We start from the raw sequence: 21747 nt of genomic DNA, 5'->3' as shown, positions 1-21747 counted from the left end.
TACAATCAGCCTCCCTGAAAGATCTCACTCTTAAGACTCTTTTCCTGGTATGCTTAGCCTCGGCTAAAAGAGTCAGTGAGATTCATGCCTTCAGCAAGAACATCGGATTTTCGTCAGAAAAAGCCACTTGTTCGCTGCAACTTGGTTTTCTAGCCAAAAATGAGCTGCCTTCTCGGCCTTGGCCTAAATCTTTCGATATCCCCAGCTTATCGGAGATCGTAGGCAATGAACTAGAAAGAGTCTTAAGCCCTGTTAGAGCTCTTAAGTTCTATTTAAAGCGTACTAAACCTTTACGAGGCCAATCTGAAGCTTTATGGTGTTCAGTTAAGAAACCATCCTTGCCTATGTCAAAGAATGCTTGGTCAGACTTTATCAGATTGTTAATACGAGAAGCTCATTCACATCTGAGTGAGGAAGACCGAACTTTGCTTAAGGTGAAGACGCACGAAGTTAGAGCTGTAACAACTTCCGTGGCCTTTAAGCAAAATATATCTCTGCAAAGTATAATGGACGCAACCTATTGGAGAAGCAAGTTAGTGTTCGCGTCATTTTACTTGAAAGATGTCCAGTCTCTTTACAAGAACTGCTACACACTGGGACCATTCGTAGCAGCGAGTGCAGTAGTGGGTGAGGGCTCAACCACTACAATTCCCTAATTCCTTATCCTTTTAATCTGTCTCTTGAAGTGTTGTTTTTTTATGGGTTGTCCAGAAGGCTAAGAAGCCTTTCGCATCCTGGTTGATTTGGCGGGTGGTCAAAGTCATTTCTTGAGAGTGCCTAGATTAGGTGTTTGATGAGGTCCTGTTGTATGGGTTGCAACCCTTGATACTTCAGATCCTAGGGGTCGATCAGCATCCTAAGAGGATCGTGAGGCTCCGTAAGGAAGACGTACTTAAAAAGGCAGAGTAATTGTTCAAGTCGACTTCCTTACCAGGTACCTATTTATTTTGTTTTTGTTATTTTGATAACTTCTAAAATGAAATAAAAAACTCTTAGCTCATAAAAGTGTAAACATATATTACTGGTCTCTACCCACCATCCTGGGTGTGAATCAGCTATATATTCACCGGCTAAGTTAAATATTGAAAAATGTTATTTTGATTATAAAATAAATTTTTGAATATACTTACCTGGTGAATATAAATTAAATGACCCTCCCTTCCTCCCCAATAGAGACGCAGTGGGACGAGGAGAAAATTGAGTCTTTGTTTACATGAGAGCTGGGTATCTGGTCGATAGATGGCGCTGTTGGGCACACCCGCAACCTGTGTAGCGATCGCTGGCGAGTTTTTCCGTAGAGTTGTCTGTCGAGCAACAGAGTTGCAGCTATATATTCACCGGGTAAGTATATTCAAAAATTTATTTTATAATCAAAATAACATTTTTATATGTCCTGTGATTTATAGAGAGTTCAAGCCCTTTTCTCAACGCCCAAAGAAGACTTGAATTAAAATTTTTGTGAATAGAATTCTTATGATTGAGTAAAGAGAATTGACTGAAGTCATGTAGTAGTTTAAAATCCCCATTCAGTTTTTGCTGAATAAATGACTTAAACTCTTCCTCATAAACAAAGACACTAAATTCAATCTTCTAATAATTGGCAAGAATTCAGTGCCATTCTCTGAAGTCTTCTGTAACATGTTAATAAACCAACTTACGGATTATTATTATTATTATTATTATTACTTACTAAGCTACAACCCTAGTTGGAAAAGCAGTATGCTATAAGCCCAGGGGCTCCAACAGGGAAAATAGCTCAGTGCGGAAAGGAAAAAAGGAAAATAAAATATTCTAAGAAGAGTAACAACAATAAATATCTCCTATATAAACTATAAAAACTTTAACAAAACAAGAGGAAGAGAAATAAGATAGGAGTGTGTGCTCGAGTGTACCCTCAAGCAAGAGAACTCTAACCCAAGACAGTGAAAGGCCATGGTACAGAGGCTATGGCACTACCCAAGACTAGAGAACAGTGGTTTGATTTTGGAGTGTCCTTCTCCTAGAAGAGCTGCTTACCATAGCTAAAGAGTCTCTTCTACCCTTACCAAGAGGAAAGTGGCACTGAACAATTACAGTGCAGTAACCCCTTGGGTGATGAAGAATTGTTTGGTAATCTGTGTTGTCAGGTGTATGAGGATAGAGGAGAATATGTAAAGAATATGCCAGACTATTCAGTGTGTATGTAGGCAAAGGGAAAATGAACCGTAACCAGAGAGGAGGATCCAATGTAGTACTGTCTGGCCAGTCAAAAGACCCCATAACTCTCTAGCGGTAGTATCTCAAATAGATTCTCAGATAAAAGCTGAAGAGTTCAATGGCTTCATTCCTTAGTCAGTTAACACATTGTAAAGTCTTTTTCAATGAACAGGAACTTGTGCATGTGAAGTTCATTATACAATATTTCAAGAATGACAAGATTTATTTCTATAAACCTGCCCTGATATTCATATAGCTACTCTCTCGAAGCTTGCTTATATTGACATATACCCCAGAATTTAAAAGATTTCCCATTTTCTTTCCCCTTTGTAAGACAAAAGGTATGGTTTATCCATGCATAGTAGTTTTACAGTGCCATATGTCAATGCTACACTGTAGTGGTAGGATCCTTACACGGAAAGAAAACCGGAAACTTTTAGTCTTAGGGTAGACGTTGAAATGTAGCTAGCTTCGGGAAAGAATCAATGTGAATGCTAAGTGAGTATGCAAAGAAGAACTTTTATTATTAAATTTCCTTCTTTTATGAAGGGCTTAAGTCACCTGAAAATTACTTTCTAATTTACCCAAGCAGGAGTAGATGCTAGTGTGTTAGTAGTATTATAAGTAGGGCTTATTAGTTTTACTTTAATGCATTTATTACTTAAATTTAATACCCCTTCAATATTCATGGTTTCTCTTTTTACAAATGAGATACACAGTTTTATTAAGAGCCTGTTGCATTATTTTAGTGTGAGAGTTTGAATGATTAGTAGACTTTTATGTTCCTCCCTCAGATCTTGGGCTGTTGAGTATTGAAACTGCTTATGACTTGTTTAGAAAAATCTTTTCATGAAACTTATTAAATCGGAATCAAGAATGTTCAAAAGCACTTTTCATAAACCTGAATTATTATGGGATTAGGCTATAAGATTTCTAGCTCTATATACATAAAATATGAGTGTTTAGCATCAAATGTTTAAGTGAAGTCTATCTTTACACCAAGTAATTTCAATTTTTTGGAATGAGTATCAAATATATTTACTTCTCTAACAGATTGCTCCAGGGCTTGGCAATAACAGAGATGCTCCAATTAAGGTAATGTATTTTTTTATGGGTTTCTTTCTCGTGTATTTTTTTTATAGAATGTAAACTGTGTTTCCAGGATTGCTGGTCATTTGTGATTCATATATATGAAGATGAGGGTAGTTTTTAGTACATGTGAGGCCTCCGTCTTCACTGCTTAACTAATAACTTACCTTATTTCATTCTATAAGTGTATACAGAAGGTCCTCAACTTAAAAACTAAATAGGTTCCAAGAAGCTGCTTTTACGTCAAATTGTTTTTAAGTCATATTTTAACTTTGACCTAGGGTAGCCCTAACTAGAATCCCATGCCTGTGATTTCCAGCTACATAAGTCAACGAATAGTAAGGTTTCATATGAAATAGTTATCGGGTTATTACAAAACGTAATTTTCCTTACTTTATTAACCCTTTTACCCCCAGGCTATTTGGAACTTTCCAACCCTTAACCCCCAGGTGTTTTTTTTTTTTTTCAAGCACATTTTGCAATATATATTTTTTAAATTGCTCTAACAGCCTTAATTTTTGTCATTGAGAGGTCAGGTTGGTCTCATTCATATGGGAAATGCCTGAAATTTCTCATAAAGTTATCAAAAATATGCAAAAAAAAAAAAATGTAAATACAATAACAGTTTTTTGCAAGGACGTACCAGTACGTCCATGGGGGTAAAGGGATGAGTTTTGTGAAACGTACCAGTACGTCCATTGGGGGTAAAAGGGTTAAGGGATATAATGTTTCATTACAGTATTTCTTTATCTTATTTTTATTTTTATTTTTATTTTTATTTTTATATCCGAATGTTTGCAAGTTGGGGACCTCCTGTACTCGGCACTATAGTCCATTTCTTTTAGCGAGGCATATTTGCACCGACTCGCAGCGGTGCCCTCTTAGCTCGGAAAAGTTTCCTGATCGCTGATTGGTTGGACAAGATAATTCTAACCAATCAGCGATCAAGAAACTTTTCCGAGCTAAAAGGGCCCGTTGCGAGTCGGTGCAAATATGACTCGCTAAAAGAAATAGACTATAGTTCACTTTTCAAGTGTGTTGCTGATATTTCATATTTTATCTCATTTGGAACAGGTCCAATACTTTTTATTTTGAATATCAGTGTGTGAATAGTAAGGAGGTCAATCGTATTTTATTAGGTAATGTATAGCTTTGACGAATATTTACCATAATTTTATTTTAATCATTTTGTTATATTTCACTACTGTATTTTGATTATTGATGCATTTTTTATGGTCAGTTATCTCCTTCATTTCCAGCATTTCTCACTATTCAGTTTTGAGACTTTCTATAAAGTATATCAGAATTGCATTTACTGATCTTCAGTCATTTAAAATCAAACTAGATATTTCTTATATAATTAAGTTGATTGTATAGTCAATTAGGATCAGAATCAAACTGGTGGTCACTCTGAGAAGAAAATTTCCCAAAGTACCTTCATCTCGCTTTCTTTAAAAGACGAGTTACAGTATTATCATTATAAGCTAACTGGTTGTCATGTTGAGAAAATTAATCTCTTTGATCGGTGGTCAACGTCTCCTTAGCGACTTTTAAAGATGCAAAAAAGGCTTTACAATATCATTTTATTTCAAAGAATTATACTAGGTGGGAGAGCTGTGGCTGGCAGACTTTGAGACAAGACTCTTCTGTCAATTTTATATTATCTCACTTTTCCAGCTCTCCTCTTTATAATGCAGCCCCTGAAAAGTTGGGATTAATAGTTCTAATAACATATTGGAGCTTATACAGGGTTCTTTTATAGGTCATAGACATTTAGAGTTATTATTCCAGCTTTATAGTGCCAAAATCTAAAGGAGAGACAGTGTTTTAACCATTAATTTACTGGCTTCCTGTGTCTCAAATTGTCGGATATTTGTAATCTATCTGAGGTACTACCGCGAGAGAGTTATGGGGTCTGACTGGCCAGACAGTACTACATTGGATCCTTCTCTCTGGTTACGGTTCATTTTCCATTTGCCTACACGTAGACCAAATAGTCTGGCCTATTCTTTAAATATTTTCGTCTGTCTGCATACATCTGACAACACTGAAATTACCAAACAATTTTTCTCACAAAGGGTTAACCACTGCACTGTAATTGTTCAGTAGCCACTTTCCTCTTGGTAAGGGCAGAAGAGAGACTTTAGCTATGATAAGCAGCTCTTCTAGGAGGACACTCCAAAATCAAACCATTGTTCTCTAGTCTTCGGTAGTGCCATAGCCTCTGTACCATAGCCTTCCACTGTCTTGGGTTAGAGTTCTCTTGCTTGAGGGTACACTTGGGCTCACTATCTAATTTCTCTTCCTCCTGTTTTGTTAAAATTTTTATAGTTTATTTAGGAAATATTTATTTGAATATTATTGTTCTTAAGATATTTTATTTTTATTTTTTTCCTTTCCTCACTGAGCTATTTTCCCTATTGAAGCCCCTGGGCTTATAGCATCCTGCTTTTCCAACTAGGGATGTAGCTTGGCAAATAATAATAATTATAATATTTTTTTTTTTTTTTTTTTGTAGATTTATTTTTTCTTTTGCTATCAGTCACAATCATGAAATTGGTTCCAGACAAAGGCACTTGGTTACAAAGACATTTTTTTTAACACATTTTTGTCTTTTTATTCATGTTTGGGAATGTTAATAGTGATGTGCTCTTATAAATTCACAGCCTAAAAAGATTGATCCACGCAAGCTATTTTTGGGGAACATTTCTGATGCTCATGACGAGCAATCAGTGACTGAATACTTTGAGAAATTTGGCAAGATTTCAAAAGTGACGATCAGACAAAATCGAATCATCATCAAGTTTAATGATGCCTCGGGTATGGAAGAAGTCTTGAAGGAAGGCTTATATCATAAGGTATTGTATTTTGTTGTATTTTTTTATTTATATTTTCATGATTACGGTATACTGTAGGTAAATATTTTACTTTTGATGCAATTTATCTTATACAGTATATTGATACTATCATTTCTGGGGTGACCTGTGACGGCCGGTGAAAAGGTCCTTCTTTACACTTTTCTGATATAAACCTTCCAAATATACCAGAGAAAGATAAAAGCATGGAATGCAGAGGTTACTACCCTCGCGCGAGCACCTTGTGGGTGTCGTGTATACAACAGGGGCGTGTGGAAACCACTATTCACAGGCTGTCTTCCATTTAGATAATTCCATTTATATGATCCTCTCCTGATTTTCATATTGCTGCTTTTCCGCAAGTTCTGTTATCAATTATCAAATTTTCTTCCCTTTTAAAAGATACATGCCTCTAGTAAAGTAATGTAACAATCTATAGGTTAATGGTAAGTATCATGCTAACAGTTTCCCTGTTCTTCAGTTACTCTGGCTTAGTGGTTCAGTTAAGACATCTCTCTTCCAGATTGTGATACTGCAAAGTGATTATTGCATTTTAAACTAGCTTACATGCTGGATTTCCTAGCATTTCTTCGTAGGGAAAGTAGTGTTTTAAGCAACTGTTGTGAGCTGTACGATGTATCATGGCTTCTGTCGGGTAAAATATGTTTCAAACAAGTATTTAAGGAACCGGCGTATGCAGTTCGCATTAGTAAATCTTTTACGTTGTAAACTGAATGACTGCCGTTCGATTCTCATAATGACCTAGGAGAGAGAGAAATTTTTAGTTCAAAGGGAATTACAGTGAGAGAATAGTGCGTTTCGCGCCATTGGTAACCATATAACACGTTGATACTGTACTCACTTAACAGCCAAGATGAGCCTTTATAGCGCTTAACTTATTCAACTTCCTTTGTTATTCTCAGAGGACCGGAGAACCTCCACTTGTGTGCGGTAAGAGTGACTTGCCTGCCCAGTTGCTCACACTAACCTGACTTCTGTAGTAGGGTTTAGTGGGCATAATTACATAGTGTTCCTTCTGCGAGGGTTCTGAATATTCACTGCACCTTACAGAGTGTCTCTTGTAGAGTCTCAACTTAAACCCTTGCAGTTCTGCATCTCTAGGTGCTCTTTTAGACATCTAGATTGGGAGGTAGAAGACAGAGTCAGTATTGTTTATCCTTATATCCTTCCTCTCGCTAAAGTAGGCCCTCTTAAACATCATTATTTTAATTTGGGAGATGGCGTTTCATGTCGTAAAAGTTATTTTTTTTATCGTTGTAAGTGATGCATCAGCTAATTTGTGATAAGGCATTTCATATTGTAAAATTTATTTTTTTATTGTTGTTTTTGATGCATCAGCTAAAGCTTGTTTATTGCCTCACATCTTGGATGACGGTGCATTTTTGTTTGCTTTAAAGGCTTAGAGGTTTAAAGGCCGCTCATGAATGACAGGGCCAAGGGGCAGTGACATTGCCCTATCGAACAGGACAAGCCCCTAGAGACTGGCCATATACACATATGATCAGTGCCCAAGCCCCCTCTCCACCTAAGCTAGAACCAAGGAGGGCCAGGCAATGGCTGCTGATGACTCGGCAGATAGACATGTTTTTATTACCCTTACGAGTTTGGTTATACATAAGACTTGAATACTATAGTGGATTGTTTGTATTTAGTAAGAATTATAAATAAAAATGATAATAAGAATTTAATACATTGCTATTACTCATGAGGTGCCATTACATAGGATATGCCTATCATCCATGAGCCACAACATATGCACAGCACCAATGTGTCAGTTGTAAGTTTTATAACTTGTCTTTAAGGTAAGGTACAAGGTAGCTTTTCCCGCTAAGTACTCAAAGACGGCGGTTTCTGAGGCTATACATCACAGACTTCTTATTCCTTGGTTCCTCTGTGGATAAGAGTCATTAAATGATTATAACATTTCCTAAGAAGGGTTACTTGGTATAAAGATTCATTAAATCTGTTTGATTGTAAATTCTAGTTTTGTATGGTCTCTTAACCTTTTTACCCCCAGGCTATTTGGAACTTTCCAACCCTTAACCCCCAGGGGTTATTTCTTTTCAAGCACATTTTGCAGTATATATATTTTTTTAAATTGCTCTGACAGCCTTAATTTTTGTCATAAAGAGGTCAGGTTGGTCTCATTCTCTTGGAAAATGCCTGAAGTTTCTCAAAAATTTATCAAAAATATGAAAAAAAAAATTTAAATAGCAGTTTTTTGCAAGGACGTACCGGTACGTCCATTGGGGTAAAGGGATGAGTTTTGTGAAACGTACCAGTCTGTCCTTTGGGGATAAAAGGGTTAAGTCTTCAATACATCAAGATGTTTGGACTTTTATAAAGACTAATCAGTTACCTAACCTTGTTATAAAATGTAATGCCCTCCTTTGAACCTATCATTATGACTAATAAATAAAAACCTTTAGTTGCATGGTTTACAAGATAATACACTCATGTTTGTTAGTGTGCAATGATATAGGACGTGATCTTGAACAACTTTCCTTTGCAGTTAATTCTTGTGATTTAAAAACCTTTTTTTTTTTTAGCAGAAAAGGCTAGGGAGTACTGCCACTCCAACTTCATCTTTACGACAGGCTAGTTAGTTTACTTTTCATTATGTTGGGAATTTAAAACCATGACTCTTTTTGGGGTGGCTTAACCCTTTTACCCTCAAGCTATTTGGAACTTTCCAACCCTTAACCCCCAGGCATTTTCTTTTTCAAGCACATTTTTCAATTTATTTTTTTTAAATTGCTCTAACAGCCTTAATTTTTGTCATAGAGAGGTCAGGTTGGTCTCATTCTTTTGGAAAATGCCTGAAGTTTCTCAAAAAATTATAAAAAATATGCAAAAAAAATGTAATTAGCAATTTTTGCAAGGACGTACCGACGTCCATGGGGGTAACGGGATGAGTTTTGTGCAACGTACCAGTACGTCCATTGGGGGTAAAAGGGTTAAAAACCCACTTAGTTCTCGATTCATTCTTGACCTACCTAGTTCAAACCATAACCCAAATGCTCTGGTGGCACACGGTATGTGCCAGGTTCAAGATCCTCTGTGCATAGCACAGATTTTAGCAAGGGCAGGGTTGCTATTTCCTTCAAAGCCAGTTGGTGAGAGGACTTCCTCCCACCTAAGAGTAATTCACCCTTATAAATAGCATAGGGTTTTTATTTGTGTTGGAACAAATGATATATTTGTAATTTTTTATTTTTTCCTAACATACAAACCTGTATCTATTTATACAAATTGACCCACCAGCCCTGTCCCCAAGAAGTCCTACCTGAGAACAATGTGGTTGCTCAGCCCAGGTGTGTGAGTGAGCGGGGTAGCCGGCTACCCCCACCCCCCACCTGCTAACTAGCGGTTGGGGTCGTTATTCCACTCTAAAATTGTCATGAATCGTCTTTCAGCTTCTCCGAAATTAATACCCCTATAAGTAGCTCTAGGTTTGCATGTTGGGAAAAATACAAATTACTTACAAATTTGTTATTTTTCATCACTTTTCTGGGTCGAACCTGTGGCGCCCGGCGAAAAGTCCTTCTTGTATACCTTTTCTGATAAAAACCTTCCAATTATACCAGAGAAAGATAAAAGCATGGAATGCTGAGGTTACAACCCTCGCGCGAGCACCTTTTGGGTGTCGTGTATAAAGCAAAGGCGCGTGAAATCCACTATTCACAGGTTGTCTTCCATTTAGTTAATTCCTTCGCCAAAGGGATGGGCCGATACAGAGGCCCTAGACACATCCCCATCGCCGCACCACCCACGCCACGACGCGAGCGCCATCTGAACAACATCCTTCTTTTTGGAATTCAAAGTGTTGAATGGTTTTGTTGTGCTCTCGGTCTTTTTTATCTATCGTGGATTTATTTTGTCATGTCCGAAGCTCCATCTTCACACATTCCAATGTTAAGTACCATAGTTTGTTTTGACAGTTTTTTATTGTACCGGGCTTGTGTTTTATATCCAGTAAAGTCTGTTTTATTATTCCCGTCTGGCCTTTCATGGCGGCCATTGTTTGTTCACTTGTTTGGGAATTCATCTTTATCTGCCCGTTTAGTACTCTGTCACTTAGGTTCTTGGTTAAGTCCCTGGCCTTATGCCTTTAGAACCGTTATTATTTTTATTTTTATTTTTTTGTGTATTTATGCTCATGGTACTTTTTGCTAGTAAGTCCAGCCTACGATCGAGATAGCGATTTAGCTTTGTTTTTGTTTAGTAACCGCCCGAGGCGTTCGTCACTCGACTGTGCTATTTATTTTAAGTTTTAACGGATGCTATTCTTCGATCGTAGTGTTATATGGATGTACATTTTTATTTTATACGTTTATAATAGTGTTTTGTGATTTTTAGTCCTGTTTTTGTGTCCAAGAGAGCGAGAGATTGGGGTCCCCGTTTTCTGTTCGCAGTCACGAGTTACCCCTTTCTCTCGTTTTCTTTCTTAGCTCCGGTGGGGGAGCGGATTTCCCGTTTTCCGTTTTGTGCGTTCAGCGGGTTCTCCCTCCCTCACCTCTCCCCCTCTGGGTGGATGATAACTTACGAGTTATTTATTTTTCGTGACTTTTCAATTGTTAGCGTTATTTTGGTCTGTGTTTCGTCCTCTCCCCGTTACGGCTCGGGAGTAGTTATGAACGTTTTCCACTCCGCCTTGAGTTATACTCCGCCACGAGGGATTCTCAATAACTTTCGTTCTATTGTTATATTTATATTGTTTACTACATGGGACGGGCTTCATATTGTTTAGATACGACCCTCCGGTGGCCCTTACTTCGGTCTCAGGCCACGGCCATATCCACAATAGCCTTTGTTATTACAACTGTGTTGTTATTCACAATAATTATTCAGGACCTTTCTTCTCCCTCCGGCCTCACCGGAGATCGTAAATACGCTTTACTATAATCTAAGCTTTAGTCTTTAGCTACGACTTAGCTTTTTATCTTTCACAATTGAATTATTAGCCACAATTGAATTATTCAGGGCATCTCATTATCCTCCGGCGTCACCGGAGGTCGCCCAAACACTTCACACTTAAAGTTGCCTTAGCTAATTAGCTAAGGCTCCTTTATTCAGGACATTTCATTACAATCCGGCCTCACCGGAGCTCCGGCTTCACCGGAGGTCGCCCATACACTTCACACTTATATTTGCCTTGCCTTTAGCTAAGGCTGGTGTTTGTATTTATTTTAAGGGCATGTCACTGCTTCCCCGACCCTTGGAGGTCGGCGGATTACTTTAAGCTTATTATCCTTATGTCATTAACAGACATTGGGTGCATTACAAATATACAGACAATTGAATTTTAAAGTGCCAACAATGGTATGGGGCAGTATCAACTTAAAGTTAATAGTCAGTTGTTTGGTCAATGCAATATGGGTGCTTAGGTAATTCAGTGAGTGCCAGAACTCTAAAATAATAGGTTTTTATCCCTTATCAGAGTTTCAAGCATCACCAGACTCATGTCTCCTTTCTTTTACAGAAGGCCCGTTGTACTGCTGAAGGATGCTCTGCCTCGTTCAGCGACCCCGTTGGGCATGACCTCTGCCGGTCTCATGCTCACTGCTCCATTCCCTTTATCCAGGAACCGGGACAGGCCCAATACCCAGTGTGGTTCCCGGATTTGTGCTCGTTCTGTTACGAGTTGTCGTCAGTTCTGCTGAATGATGATGTAAGTGGGTTTTCCCTTTGTTCCTTATTTCTCGTTGGCAGACACTAATATAGACATGAATATGATATACACAGTATATTTAGGAGGGCAAACCCCCTCCTCCATCACTAATCACTGCAAATCTTACAGGCCGATGATGTCTCTCTTCGGTCAGCAAGGGCTACTCTTCGGCCGTGGGTGTCGGGCTTTGGCAGGAATGCCCCGTCTGGCGCACCCTATCTCCTCGATGGGGATATGGCCTCCCGTCTCTTCCCAGGCTCGACTACTGCTGCAGTCTCTCCTGACCTTGCTGCCCCATTAATTGAAGAAGTCAGGGCTACCATTTCCGTGGAGGACGAAACCCTCGTACCGATGGACATGGCTGGTCTGGATATAGACGTAGAACCCAGGGACGAGCAGGTAAGTGGTGCCGAGTTGGTGGAAACCCTTTTCTCTCCTACTCCCTCTTCTACCTCTTCCTTTCTAGGTTTTGATAACTCTAAGGCTTCTCCTCGGGATCCCTCTGCCTCCGTACGACCCAAGGTGAAGCCACTTCGAACTTATAAGACTTCAGCTTTGCCAGTATCAACGTCACCGGTCCCCGGACCCTCGACAGCTCCTGATATTCATATTGCTCCTCGTAAAACCACTACTCCTAAGAAGTCTAAGTCTACCAAATCCAAGAAAAAACCAACGGGTGACTTTCAGGTACCCTGGGCTGATCTCCTCCCCATCCAACTGATCAAAGGATTGGTCAGGGATCAAGTTCAACATCACTCTAGTGCAATAACAGAGATTAAGGATATGATGGCTACTCTGATCCGCGCCGGAACTCAGTTCCCTCCCCCTTCTGCCCCAGACGCATCGAAGCTGCCGCCCTTCGATAAAAACAATCCTTGGCGGTTTGCTTTGCATGCTCCATTCGTAGATGGCTCCCTAACTCTGGAGGGCATGGGCACCCGCCCTCTAGAGGACCTGGAGTTCTATCCCCCGGGCCTAGCATTCCCGTTCAATGGTTTTGTACGGTTAAAGGAACATGCATTGGTCCGTATGGACAAGGTACCGAAGGAAACGGTCATATTTCCAAAAGAGCAGGCCCAGGCTATCTGGGCCAGAACACTATCAGAGTGGGGGTGTATTAACTCCAAGCTCACCCCTCACAAGGGTTCCTACACTATTTTTACGACAGCGGCCTCCATCTCTTTGCCGCTCATAGACAAAGTCACAGAGCTGACTATACAGGCCATCAAAGAAGGCTCTTCCATGCCGGCTCTCAAGGAGACGGACCCCACCTCTTTGCTTATTCCGGGTTCCTCGGCAGCCTGGGATGCTGCGGCCTCTACCTTCACGGTGGGGAAACTAGACCCGGACTGTGCCTCTACTCTTTTCTCTGAGAAGCTTCCCAGATTAATAGAGTCTTCTCAAAACTGAGTTCGAGACCCGTACTAGACTTGCTAGGTCCCTCCAATCCATCACCTCCATGGAGTCCCTTGCATCTCTTTACCCAGAGGAAACGCTGTTCAGAGTCGCCACAAAGAACCAGCTGCTATCCTACCAAATAGATCTCCATGACTTCTGGTCAGCACGGGTTAGTTGCAGGAAGTTCGTTCTGTCGGAGGCCACCATCAGGCATGAGCCGAACAGACTGATAGCTTCCTCCTGCTGGGGTAAGACCCTCTTCCCTCAGACCGAGGTGGATAAGGTTCTTCAGGACGCAGCGAGGGCAAACCAGAATTTGCAGGTAAGGTGGGGTCTCTCAGCCAAAAAGAGGTTCGAACCCCAGAGACACACATTCTTCAAGAAGAAGCTGAGGTTTGCTCCTTACAAAGCGGCCCGGGGTACCTCGTCCCCACAGCCTTCCGCGGCCTCGACTTCTCGACAACAGGCGCCTCCTCAGCAGGTAGTCTACCTCGCTGCTCCCCCTGGTACACAGCCCAACCCCTCTTGGATGCCCTCACCTGCATACAACCCTGCCTACGAACCCTCCGGTTCCTTTCGTGGATACCAAAGAGGGAGTTCCAGAGGTAGAGGACAGTTCCGCCAACGCGGCGGGCCCAGAGCAAGGGGTTCCCGTGGAGGGAGGGGCCCTAAGTTCACTCCCTCCCAATGATGTGATGCCGGTAGGAGGGAGACTTTATCACTTCCGGGATCATTGGACCTTCAGTCCATGGGCTCACAGCATAATATCAAGGGGCTTGGGTTGGAAATGGTCACAGGGATCCCCTCCTCCACCGGTGACCTTCTTCCAGAGACCCACTCCCATCCTGGAAGAGTACACTGCGGAGTTACTCAAGAAGAGAGCAATCAAGCGGGTTCGATCCCTGAAGTTCCAAGGCCGCCTGTTTACAGTCCCGAAGAAAGACTCGTCGGCGTTGAGGGTAGTTCTGGACTTGTCGAAGCTCAACTCTTACATCCTTTGCGACAAGTTCCGTATGCTGACTATCTCTCAGGTACGGACCTTACTTCCCCGTGGGGCCGTCACCACCTCTATCGATCTTACCGACGCCTATTATCATGTCCCAGTAGCTCGAAACTTCTCTCCTTATCTAGGCTTCCGTCTCGGCAAGAGAGCCTTCGCATTCAAAGTCATGCCCTTCGGTCTCAGCATTGCCCCCAGGGTATTCACGAAACTGGGGGAGACGGTGCTCGAGCAACTCAGACACCAAGGGATACAAATCGTCGCCTATCTGGACGATTGGCTCATTTGGGCCCAGTCGCACCAGGAATGCAAAAGAGCTACGTCGAAGGTACTCCATTTTCTCGCCAAACTGGGCTTCCAAGTCAACCTCCGGAAGTCCCGCCTACAACCATCAAGCCTCTTCGAATGGTTAGGCATCCGTTGGGACCTCTCAAAGCACAAGCTCTCCCTTCCTCCCAAGAAGGTGAGGGAGATAGCTTCCAAGGTCAGGAACTTTCTCAAACACAAACAGGTGTCCAGAAGAGCTTTAGAACGAGTCCTCGGCCTACTCCAGTTTGCCTCACTGACCGATCTCCTATTAAAAGCCAAACTCAAAGACATCAATCGAGTTTGGAGAAAGAGGGCGACAATACCTTTAAGAGACAAGACCTCGAAGATCCCCTCTGTCTTGAAAATGAGACTACAACCATGGTCCGATCGGAGGAACCTCTCCAAGTCGGTTCCTCTACAGTTCCCCTCTCCACAAGTGACAATTCATACCGACGCGTCTCTGAGTGGTTGGGGGGGTTACTCCCAACATCAGATGTGTCAGGGCTCTTGGTCACCCGCCATGAGACAGTTCCATATCAATGTTCTCGAAGCCATGGCGGTGTTCTTGACCCTGAAGAGAATCTCCCCTCCGAGGTTGACCCACATCAGAGTAGTCTCAGACAGCACGGCCGTAGTCCACTGCCTCAACAGAGGGGGGTCCAAATCACCCAACCTGAATCAGATCCTGGTCACTATCTTCACCTTGGCAGCCGACAAAGACTGGTTCCTGTCAGCAACTCACCTAGCAGGAGTCCAGAATGTGATAGCAGACGCATTATCCAGGACGAGCCCACTGGAATCGGAGTGGTCCCTGGACATGCACTCCTTCCGGTGGATACTCAGGCTGGTTCCAGGTCTCCAGGTAGATCTATTCGCGACCCGACTCAATCACAAACTCCCGTGTTATGTGACACCGAACCTGGACCCTCAGGCTTATGCCATGGACGCATTAACCCTGGATTGGAACCATTGGCAGAAGATCTTCTTATTCCCTCCAGTGAATCTTCTACTGAAAGTCTTGCACAAACTCTGCTCCTTCAACGGGGCAGTAGCTTTAGTGGCACCTCACTGGCCAAAGAGCAGTTGGTTTCCTCTCCTCCTCGAGTTGAAACTCCGTCCCTTCCGGATCCCATTCCCCAAACTGACCCAGGTGGTCCAAACACGGACTGTGTCAGATTCCTCAAGGATAGCCAAAACCCTAACTTTGTGGATTTCATGAAGTTTGCGGCACGTAGGGACGCAAACATCGACCCAGATAATGTCCTCTTTATAGAATCAGACAAAAGGGACTCAACGATTCGCCAATATGATTCGGCGGTTAAGAAACTAGCGGATTTCTTAAGGACTTCAGACCATTCGGTTATGACTCCTAATTTAGCCATCTCCTTCTTTAGGTCCATTTTTGACAAAGGCCTAGCAGCTAGCACTATAACCACCATTAAGTCAGCTCTGAGGAAAGTCTTCCTGGTTGGGTTTAACATTAACCTGGCGGAGTCTTATTTCTCATCTATTCCAAAAGCATGTGCTAGGCTTCGACCTTCGGTCCGTCCTCAAAAGGTCTCTTGGTCTCTAAATGATGTCCTCAAACTGGCCTCCGACACGGACAACGAATCCTGCTCTTATATCACTCTTCTTAGGAAGACTTTATTTCTAACAGCTTTGGCCTCGGGTTCCAGAATCTCAGAACTAGCAGCTCTCTCACGAAACTCAGAGAACATGGATTTCCTCCCTTCAGGTGAGGTACTTCTTTCACCAGACAGGGCGTTCCTAGCTAAGAACGAGGACCCCCAAAATAGGTGGTCCCCTTGGAAGATTATTCCTCTTCTCCAAGATGCTTCTCTATGTCCGGTCACCACTCTCAGGGCCTTTTTAGCCAGGACTGCTACCCGATCGTCTGGCCCCTTGTTTATCAGAGAACAAGGAGGTACCATTTCCATACGTGGCATTAGGCAACAGATCCTATACTTCATTAAACAAGCCAATCCGGGATCATTTCCCCATGCTCATGATATCCGATCGATAGCTACCTCCATCAACTATTTCCAGAATATGGACTTTGATAACCTTAAGAAGTACACGGGTTGGAAATCTCCTATGGTCTTCAAACGCCACTATCTAAAGAACTTACAGGCTCTTAAATATCCAACGGTTGCAGCTGGGAGCCTTATCTCTCCCCATTGATCTTTTGTTCTTCCTTTCATCCATCTCTTCTCTTCTCCCTCCTACCCGCCACTCGCACCACGACGCCGCTTCCTTGGTGGTTCGTTAGCCCTAAGTGTATAACATATTAGGTTAATATGATTGTAACTATTATTGTTTTCCCTTGTTATTAAGTTGGGATATTCTTAGCCATGTCAGTTTTGTTGCATGTTTTCCTCTGATACTCAGAGGTTTCCTTGTTATCATGTTTGTTTATCCTTACTCTCACTATGCCCTGTGGCTAGTTTATATTTTATGCCTACTTACCTTAATTATATATGATTTTCTTTACATGGTGTTGTTTCTCTCCCCTTATTAAATTAGTAGTTATTGTTGGGCTTGGAAGGCATTCTCTGGTACATTTTCGCCGGGCGCCACAGGTTCGACCCAGAAAAGGGATTTTGACGAAGGAAAAATCTATTTCTGGGGAGAGACCTGTGGCGCCCGGCGAAACCCTTCCCCTTATTTTACACGATCCCACCCTTTCCTTTCCAAGCCATCATGGCCAATACAGAAGGATGTTGTTCAGATGGCGCTCGCGTCGTGGCGTGGGTGGTGCGGCGATGGGGATGTGTCTAGGGCCTCTGTATCGGCCCATCCCTTTGGCGAAGGAATTAACTAAATGGAAGACAACCTGTGAATAGTGGATTTCACGCGCCTTTGCTTTATACACGACACCCAAAAGGTGCTCGCGCGAGGGTTGTAACCTCAGCATTCCATGCTTTTATCTTTCTCTGGTATAATTGGAAGGTTTTTATCAGAAAAGGTATACAAGAAGGACTTTTCGCCGGGCGCCACAGGTCTCTCCCCAGAAATAGATTTTTCCTTCGTCAAAATCCCTTTATACAGTCTGAACATTAAATTTCACAATGGATAAAATTATTTATTTTAATACGAAATTGAATTTGAAACAAGTTCGAAAAAATAATCCCAAGGAGCTCTTATTTTCCAAAATAAATTTAAAATATGTTAAAGTTTTTTATATAAATTATCTCTGATAATGTGAAAATATTAGTTATTGCTTACTTTGATATTTCAGATTAATGGATACGAACTCCATGTTAAGCAAGCGAAAACTGAGGATGAGGTAAGAATTTTTGAAATTCACATCTTATAGTGCCTACAAAATGGTTAAAATTTAATCTGAATAATAAGGTTGAAATCTGTAATAACCTTGTTATTTTATTTTTGAACAAAGAATATCCATAATTTAGATTTTCATGATTATAATCATTATCATTATCATTATTAATATTTTAATTATCATTTTTACTGTATTTAATAATTCACCTTATTTTTATTTCTTTGGTTATCCTGTCATTAACTTTCTCGGTCGAGTGATGTAAATTATTTCTGGAATTTTTTTAATTTTCGTTGTATTTTATGTACATACATGCTAGTATATATGTCACTAGTTAATTGGTACTCTATTTGGAATAAAAAGATACTTGAAACAAAAGATATATTTGATTAAGAACTTCTACTAATATTCTCTCTTACCCCCCAGGCTTTGCCAGATTATCGTCCAAGGATCATTGTTACGGGTTTGACTGAAGCCCACGACCCTCAGAGTTTAGAAATGTACTTTTCCCAATTTGGTGAAATGAAAAGGATACTAACAAAGAACACAGTTGCATTAATTACTTATGCGGATATTGCCGTTGCACAGAAAGTCATTCATCAGAGTGAACCACATGTGGTAATGTCAAATTTGTTATGTTTTTTAATGTAGTAGTTACTCTTCATTATAAGTACTATATGTTTCTTTGTAATATGAATTGTATTTGTAATTGTCGTCTAGAAGATTAAAGTTACTAAGTAGATGATATTGAGGTACGGTGAGCCATAGCGAAAAGCAAGTTCTTTCTCGGTATGAAATTTAAATTGCTTGAGGAATAAGGTCTGATTTTAGAATGTTAATATTCATAATTGGAGTATGGTTGGAGAGAACATAATGCAAAAATAGAGTTATTGATGAGGCGCGGTGTTCTTGAGACGGAAATATTGGCTGAGAATACAAAGATTAAGATGTTTGGACATGTACTAAGAAGAGAAGTGGCAGGACAAAACCCATAGGAATGTCCAGGAAATGTGCATAAGGTTGTTAAATGAAGACCTAGATTTGAAAGAAGTTTAGAAGACATAATAATATGCTATAGAAGAGAATGGAGAGAGCGCATTTAATGTCTAACTCTGTAGAAGGAAGAGGTGACGTAAAATCCTTACGATGATAATGATTGTGTGATCATACCAGGCAGACCTCTACTTCACTCTTTCAAGTTATTGAGCTAGGTCACAGAGGTTGAGGCTAATTAGGTGCTGTAGTAGCCTTTGCCCATTTCTGTCAAACATTGACCAGTAAGGGCATATTCAAGAATTGGCGCAATGAGATGAATGTTAGCTCAATGAGTACATCCATTCTTAGAAATTATATTTTTCCCCTGCATCTGTGCTTCTGTTCGAAGCTTTTGATCTTTTCAGTCAAGAAATAAAAGGCTATCCCCTCAGAGATATTAGAACTACAGGGATTCTAAGTGACAGCTTCTAGTAATGTAAGGAAACTATTCTATCATTTTGAAAGACTTATTTCACAGAAGTATCGAGCCACATAAGTGGGACCTTGCTCTGGTACTACTTCAATAATTAACAATGAAGGCTGCTTTTCTTGTGAGACTATTTAGAAGTATAGGAGGGGTTTACATGCCTTGTCTAGCTAAAGGTCTGTCATCTGTGGTCCTAGTTTTCTCTATACTAAGGATATTCTAGACCTCAACGAAGGCCTAGTATGACTAATGTGTTTACAGGTATATTTATTTTTGTTGGGGTAGCGTTTTATATCACATTTAGAAATAAAATTCTTTGTCTCAGATTAATATTTTTACAAAATAGCTTGATTGCTGAATATTAATTTAATAATAGCGTTATTAAACTTTTCAGATAAATGGCGAATTAGTAACGGTGAAGCAAGAGGTTTTCGGGAAATATATGAAGGATGAGGTAAGTTGTTAAACTTGAGGAACCTATTTCCATTTCTGTAAATCTAATATTTGAAAGTATTTGCCAGTAGGGGAGTATTATATGTTGGCATTTTCTAGAACATGTCATTGCTAGGTATAGAGACGTCTTGTGACTCCCCAATGTAACAGGAAATATCCTTTTTGACAAAAATAATGTCTACTAAATGACTTGGCCATAGAATTATGGAAGCAAAATCTGTGATTCATGTCTTTGAAAGGTTGAAGACTTGCCAAATATAGCTTGCTGTGGTGATTATCCATATGGCAATTAAAATAGTATCTTCTGAATGGTAAAGGATCTAGCTGAAGACATATTTTTGTAATGACAGAATTTTTATAATGGAATCGCGCGAGGGTTGTAACCTCTGCATTCCATGCTTTTAATTTTCTCTGGTATATTTGGAAGATTTATATCAGAAAAAGTACAAAGAAGGACTTTTCGCCGGGCGTCACAGGTCTCTCCCCAGAAATAGATTTTTCCTTCGTCAAAATCCCTTTTACGTACAGTACTTACCTTGCATTCATAATGTTTACCTCTTATTATTATTATTATTATTACTATCCAAGCTACAACCCTAGTTGGAAAAGCAAGATGCTATAAGCCCAGGGGCTCCAACAGGGAAAAATAGCCCAGTGAGGAAAGGAAATAAATAAATGAAGAGAACAAATTAACAATAAATCATTCTAAAATAAGTAACAACGTAAAAACAGACATGTCATAAATAAACTATTAACAACATCAAAAACAAATATGTCATAAATAAACTATAAAAAGACTCATGTCCGCCTGGTCAACAAAAAAGCATTTGCTCCAACTTTGAACTTTTGAAGTTCTACTGATTCAAAGCGGGTTAAATGTGGATGCCTACCGTTAAACCAAACATTTCCTGTTTACTTTCTTTATGATTACTCTGCTCCTCTTTTGTAGTATTGAAATCATACGCTGGTGTATGGAAATACTGTTGCATGAGTAGATCATATACCTTTATCTTTCAGCATTAAAGTTGAAACAAGTTCCACAACCTCTTAACATCATTAGTCAGTGGGGATGCTCTGCTATAAAAAGTTTTATACTGTAATTAGATTCTTTTTATTTTTATGAACCTATCTTGGCATTTTTATTGCTGACTCCCACATTGAGGTGAAGGTGGCATAGTGAAGGAAATACTCAGGAAATATAAAACATTATTATTATTATTATTATTATTATTATTATTATTATTACTACTTGCTAAGCTACAACCCTAGTTTGAAAAGCAGGATGCTATAAGCCCAGGGGCTCCGACAGGGAAAATATCCCAGTGAGGAAAGGAAGCAAGGAAAAATATAATATTTTAAGAAGAGTAAAAACATTAATTTGAATTGCTAGAGACTCATCTTTCCTTAAAACTAATGCATGAAATATCACGTGAGATTGGGCTCAAAATAAATAGAAGAAAGACAGAGATGATGACAACGGAATATGCAATGGAAGGTGAAATATTATTGGAAGGAGAAAGGAGTAATGAGGTTGAATCATTTAGATATTTAGGAACTATGTTCTCTAATACAGGATCTTTAGAATTTGAGTTTAATGAAAGATTGAAAAAAGCAAGTCAAACAAGGGCTAGGTTAAGTAAAATTTGGAAATCAAATCACCTGAAATTACATATAAAAGTCAGGCTATTATTATTATTATTATTTGCTAAGCTACAACCCTAGTTGGAAAAGCAGGATGCTATAAGCCCAGGGGCCCCAACAGGGAAAATAGCTCAGTGAGGAAAGGAAAAAAGAAAAAGAAAATATTTTAAGAATAGCAACAACATTAAGATAAATATTACCTATATAAACTATAAAAACTTTAACAAAACTAGAGAAAGAGAAATTAGATAGAATAGCATGCCCGAGTGTACCCTCAAGCAAGAGAACTCTAACCCAAGACAGTGGAAGACCATGGTACAGAGGCTATGGCACTGACCAAGACTAGAGAACGCTGGTTTGATTTTGGAGTTT

At 40.2% G+C, this 21747-nt stretch overlaps 1 protein-coding gene across 2 annotated transcripts in view; it reads left to right on the top strand.

Moving 5' to 3' along the window:
• Positions 1-21747, top strand: part of LOC137634781 (uncharacterized) — a 129440-nt gene that overhangs the window by 90468 nt on the left and 17225 nt on the right. For both annotated transcript variants that reach the window (XM_068367313.1, XM_068367311.1), the window contains 5 exons: positions 3250-3291; positions 5952-6143; positions 17778-17825; positions 18246-18437; positions 19676-19735. In XM_068367313.1, the coding sequence (XP_068223414.1) occupies positions 3250-3291; positions 5952-6143; positions 17778-17825; positions 18246-18437; positions 19676-19735 (534 nt within the window). The remainder of the gene's footprint in view (positions 1-3249; positions 3292-5951; positions 6144-17777; positions 17826-18245; positions 18438-19675; positions 19736-21747) is intronic.

Source organism: Palaemon carinicauda, chromosome 45, assembly GCF_036898095.1.
Source record: "Palaemon carinicauda isolate YSFRI2023 chromosome 45, ASM3689809v2, whole genome shotgun sequence".
Lineage (NCBI taxonomy): Eukaryota > Metazoa > Arthropoda > Malacostraca > Decapoda > Palaemonidae > Palaemon > Palaemon carinicauda.
The sequence above is the reverse complement of the archived record's forward strand: the minus strand, read 5'-3'. Positions and strand labels throughout refer to the sequence as shown.